At 36.9% G+C, this 5,837-nt stretch overlaps 1 protein-coding gene across 1 annotated transcript in view; it reads left to right on the top strand.

Annotated features, from left to right (window-relative positions):
* Positions 1-205: 205 nt before the first annotated feature.
* TANK (TRAF family member-associated NFKB activator) overlaps positions 206-5,837 on the top strand; it is a 70,396-nt gene continuing 64,764 nt past the window's right edge. The window contains exon 1 of the mRNA XM_006879365.1: positions 206-349. Within this exon, the coding sequence (XP_006879427.1) occupies positions 251-349 (99 nt within the window). The 5' untranslated portion in view covers positions 206-250. The remainder of the gene's footprint in view (positions 350-5,837) is intronic.

Below are 5,837 nucleotides of genomic sequence, written 5' to 3'. Positions count from 1 at the left end.
AAAGGGTTTTCTTGGCTGTAATTTTAACTGTAACTGATGGTCAGGTCCTCTGGAGTGCCACTGGGTGGGTTCAAACTATCAATTGTTAAGTTAGTAGTCAGGTGCAAGCCATTTGTCCTACCCGGGGACCTGATAGACATGTCTTAAAATGCATTCTTCAGATGAAGCTTATGTAACTGAATTGTTCTGATTCTTTTTCAGACCTGTCATATACTCTATCCTTTATAGTGATGCTACAGGACACAGAGGAATGGATAAAAACATTGGTGAGCAACTCAATAAAGCTTATGAAGCATTTCGACAGGCATGCATGGATAGAGATTCTGCTATAAAAGAACTACAACAAAAGGTTTGTAAGTCAGTTTTATATTAAAGAAGTATAATTAAACATTAAGGTATATTAATGTGCAAAATTTTCTTTTCTAATGTAATGTCATTTTTTAAAACATTGTAAACTGAGGAGCTCTGGTGGCCTAGTGGCAGAAAGTTGTATTGCACACCCAGAGGTATGAGGTTTGAATCCATCAGAGACTCTGCTGGAGAAGGAGGGCAATCTCCCGTATGATGGTGCACACACACAAAAATAATAAAATTTTTTTTAAAAATTGTGAACTGTGAGAATAGGTAATGTGTTATTTAGTTAGGAAAGATGAAGAATGTAGTGGTCTGTAGATAATTTTGAAAGATTAGGGTTTGTTTTATAAAAACAATCGGTTTTGAGAACTGAAAAAAATCACTGTCTAAGCTAATTTGTTTCCATGAAGTTTTGTTTATTTGTTGTTTTCTCTTTTATCATTGTTATTTGACTGGCAGAAAGACTGCAAATCCTAAAATATCTTGAAACTAAATTATTAATGTGTAATAGCCTCCCATCAACTGAGGAATGGATGAAAACATACTCACAGTCATTAACTTTTAGAGAGCTACATATGAAAAGTACAACAGAATACCATCTCACTCCTGTAAAAATGGCACTGCCAAAAAAAAAAAACCCCAGAAAATAAATTCTGTCAGGTGGTAGGGAGATTGGAACTCTATACAGCCTTGGTAGAATTGTAAATTGATAGAACTTCTATGAAAAATGATGTGACAGTTCTCAGAAGAGTGAAAAGTAAAAGTGCTGTATGATCTAATTCCCTTATGCCATGGTGTATTACCTTGAGAAATAATACCAGGGGCATGAATAGACATGTGCAGACCCAAGTTCATTGTAACATAATCATATAACAAAAAGGGAGAAACATCTTTGTTCATCAGTGGATGAATGGAAAAAAATAATATGTATCTGTAAAGGCACAAAGCACAATGATAAAGAAGTAGTCAGAACAGCATGACCAATATAAATGAAGACATGAGAGGTGTCTGAGAAAAAAGGACACTATGGTAAATGTTAAAACACATTTAATTCTGCAAGAAATGTAAGTGCAACCAAAAAATAGTGAGTGATTACATAGGCAATCTCCATAGGAAGTTGTGCTGCTCACACAAAGATGTCACCTCGTTGGCATTTCAAATCCACTAATGCCTCCTTTCGATAAAGATGGGTAGTCTCTTCCCTTTCAATTTACAGCCTTGGAAGTCCAGTGGAGGGTCAGCTGTATATCAGTGCCAAGGGTAGTGAGAGAGAAAGTGACGGTAAATTAATTGTGTACCATGTACAGTTCTGCAAAGATAGTATCTGCAACCAAAAGTGGTTAAACAGCTGGATCTGTATGCTGTATATGTATGGGAGGACATATGAGAGTATGTGCGTGTGCATATAGGTATAACTGTGGGCATTTATAATGACATTTATATATAGTTCATCTTCCCTAACTATTTAAAAATGAATACATAAAACTCAAACTCATTGTCATCAAGTTGAAACTCACTTTTCACCCTTCCTTTGGTTTCTGAGGCTATTAAACACATGGGAGGAGATTGCCCATCTTTTTCCCTCAGAGCTGCTCATGGCTTCTAACATCTAGAGAGCTGTGGCCTTTGAGTTAGACACAAAACTCCCAACAGATTGGCAGTCAGAGCTCATAGGGAGAATAATTATGGAAACTTCATACAAATACCTCATGGCCCTGAGTTACTGGACTTGAAGGCTAAGGATCATAGATTCCATGGACCTACAAGTTAGTTGACATAACAAGTAGTTCCTAAAGATAATGTTCTCCTGGTGGCAATAAGCTGTACTGCAATCTCAGAGGTGAGCGGTTCAAATCCGCCAGATGCTGTGCTGAAGAAGGAGGCACAAGTTCCTCCTGTACCAGCCAGATCCGATTTGACAGTACAAACACACACACACATAATAATAATAATAATAAAGATAATGTTCTGTATCCTAATTTAGTGAGTAGTATCTTTAGGCTTAAAAGCTTTTGCATGGCCATCTAAGATACAACTATTGGTTGCTTCCCACTGGGATCATAGGAGAATAATGAAAACCAGAACCTCAAAGAAACACTTAATTGATAGGCCTAATGTCCTAAACCAGCCACATTCTTCTCTAGCCTAAGACTAGAAGAATTAGATGGTGCTTGGTTACCATTAATGACTACTATGACAAAGTAACACTAGAAGGTCTCAGTTAAAATTGAAGAAAAAATATACAACAAAATTCAAATTCATAAAGACCAGGCTTAATGGACTGATAGAGACTATATATAGCCCTGTTGACACCCTGTAATCTTGGAATTGAAGCTATTCTAGAAGTCAACTTTTATCCAAATAATAGATTGTAAAATAAACAGTAACACTGGTGAGGAATATGTTTTTTAAACAGTCAGTATAAGATTGAAACAAAACTCTTGCCTAAAGGAATGCAAAGAGAGGGGTAGGAGAATGGAAAGACAAGATAGAATTGGAGAGAGTGCTGACACATTGTGGAGATAGCAACCTTTATCACCAGACAAATTACATATGAATTGTTGAATAAGAAACTATTGTAGAAACTTTAACCTAACATCCAAAAAAATTTTCTTTCCAAAAAATAACTTAATCCTACAGGAGGAAGTAGTAAAGTGAAGAACAAGAATATATTGTGAAAGAACTAAATTACATCATCCAGCTTATCATAAATCCAAATACATTATAACCATAAAATGATCTGCATTTCAAAATAAAGACATAGTATAAAACAGGAGCAGAATTATATTCTAAACTGTGTATGAAGCCATGATGTATTATATATAAGCACAGCAAATACCCATATTGAGGGAAGCCTGGTTATTTTAATTCATTCCCACCTCCCTCAATGCAGGAAAGCATAGATTAGAATTAAAAGGAATTCCTTTCTCTCATTCCATAATTGAAAATTCTTATGAATTAATATATGCTAAACTAGAGTTAAGGATTGACTTTATACTAGAAAAAAGTGCACACATGTGAAAAGTGAAAGCTGAATTTGTCATTGTATATGGAGTTAATGGCATCTGTGTATGTGTCTCATTTAGTCAGTATACCCTTCTAAGCTTCTCAGGCAGCGGTTACTTAAATCAGTCAAGGGCTTTTACACTTTTAAGTATTGGGTGGTACGGACATGACTTAAATGAGTAGCTAGTGGTCATTTCACATTGTTGCTATAGTTAATTCCTTGTATAGATCTTCAGTCCCTCACTGCTATTCCTAGACTCCATCAGGGTTCCAAGGCTGTAAATCACTACAGGAGCAAACTACCCATCTTCTGCAGCATTCCTTTGGGGCCAAACGATTGGAGATGCACCACCTTTTGGTTAGCAGTGTATCACCTTATGGACTCCACTACCAGCGCTCCTTTACAGATCTTAGAAAGGATTAGGAGTATGCCTTGGTGGGAAGCAGTATAGTGCCACTGTTGTAAAACGGACTGAACTCAGAGTTGGGGGGAAACTAAGAGGGGATAAATAAGTTATACTGCATTGAAACAGATGAGGGAGAGAACTATTTAGGAGGAATATATGATTAGGTATTATTGTCATGACAAGTGTCCAGAATGAAAGCTGCATAGTGGAGTGGATTGGGGAGGAGGTGGGGAGAGATTGTATAACAATGAAATTTTTTTAAATTTCTTTTTAATTTTCAATGAGAAAAGTGAACTTAGAGGGAGGGGTGGGCAGGGAACAAAGTGTGCAAGTATGATTGAATAGAAATCCAGAGTCTCTGTGAACTTTCATTAAAATAAATTAGTTAAAAATAAAGGATTAGAAAACATTCTGATTCCAAGATGAAAAAATCTTAGCTTTTTAAAGATTAGCCCTATACACGTAACATTTTTGTTAACTTTCTCTTCCAAAAGAAAGTTTTAGGGAAGGCATATCCAGACAAAAATGTCTCAGCTTAGTGGTTCCTGTGAGAACTCAGGTGGCCTAGTGCACTGAAGAAGTTACCCTTTCAACCCTAAGGCACATGGTTCATATCTACCATCTGCTCCACAAGAGAAAGATGGCCAATTTCTTGTGCAATTTAAAGCCTCTAAACCCCTCTGGAGGGTCAGCTATGACCTGATTCCAACTCAGTGGCACACAACAACAACAACAGTGGCTCTCAAGTATGTATCTATTATTAGTTCATATTGTATGATGACATTATTAGTCTGCAGCGAAATGAGAAAAATAGGGATAATGGAATAAATTTTCCATAATGCTAGATTTATTACATTTAAAATTATAGCTTTGATTCTTAATATTCCTGTATTAATTCCATAATGTGAAAATGAAGGGCAGAATTTTATTAAAATGCCTTTTATGGGATGATGATAGGTATTTTTGTTTACTTGTTTAATATTATTGCTTGGCAATGTTTTAGGGATCCGCAGACCCCTCACACTTTCCATTGTTCGTAGAAGGATCCGTGAGACTCAGCATAGAATTCTGCTCATGGATAAGATTTATTACAGTGACACAGTGAGGATATGCAGCCAGATCATTAGCGGTGAAAGACCTCAGACAGAGTGTAGAGGAATCTACATGTAGGCTTCTTGTGTTCTTTCCCTCTTGAGAAGGATTGCCCAGAATATAACCTCCTTAAGAAAATTCAGTTACAGTGTGCTGTGTGTTTACCCAGGGAGGTCCATTTGAGACTCAGGTGTTCAGGGTTCTCACTGATTAATGGTCCTGTAGGTATAGTTCATCAGCCAAAATACCAGACTCTCTAAAGGAAAGTATTTATCATAAATCTTATTGTACAGTCTAAGTAGGCTGGCATGGCAGTAATAACTTTATCACTTAGGAGATGTTTTAAAAGCCAAGATCCCAGATGGCAGTCAAGAGCCAACCTTAGAAACAAGCCTTCCTAAAGATAGCAGCTGAACACTTGCTTTGTTAACTCATTCCTGCACAGACAGTTAAAAGTGGGGACCTTATGTTAGTTCCCCAATTAAAAAGAAATTCTTAACCTACGAAATTGTGAAATCTAGGAAATAGGCTAACTATACAGTTAAGCAATTCTCTAGCTTCTTAATTACTATATCTACTATAATACTAGTTATTATATATCTTTCTGCCTTCCTCAGAAACTTTTCCATGTCTGTAATGGAAGGAAGCCTTTAATTAGGTTAAGAAAGTCTCTGAATAAAGGAAAGGGAAATATTTTTTTGCATACATAGGTTTGTTTTTTTGTTGGGTTTTTTTTTTTAGTGTTCTGTCAAGCACTCAAGAAATGTTGTTATATGCCGGCGAGTCGCTTGCGACTCATAGCGACCCTATATACAACAGCTGTAAATTCTGCTCTGTCCTGTACCAATCTCATTGTCTCCAACACACTCATCCCGATTGCCCCAGTCACCGAACCAATCCATCTCCCAGAGGGCCTTACCTTCCTGCACCTGCCCTCCACCCTCCCAAGCATGATGTCCCTCTCAAAGGACTGGTCTC

The sequence above is a fragment of the Elephantulus edwardii genome, unplaced genomic scaffold (genome assembly GCF_000299155.1).
Source record: "Elephantulus edwardii isolate Elephantulus edwardi_28Jun2011 unplaced genomic scaffold, EleEdw1.0 scaffold00003, whole genome shotgun sequence".
Classification (NCBI taxonomy): domain Eukaryota; kingdom Metazoa; phylum Chordata; class Mammalia; order Macroscelidea; family Macroscelididae; genus Elephantulus; species Elephantulus edwardii.
The sequence above is the reverse complement of the archived record's forward strand: the minus strand, read 5'-3'. Positions and strand labels throughout refer to the sequence as shown.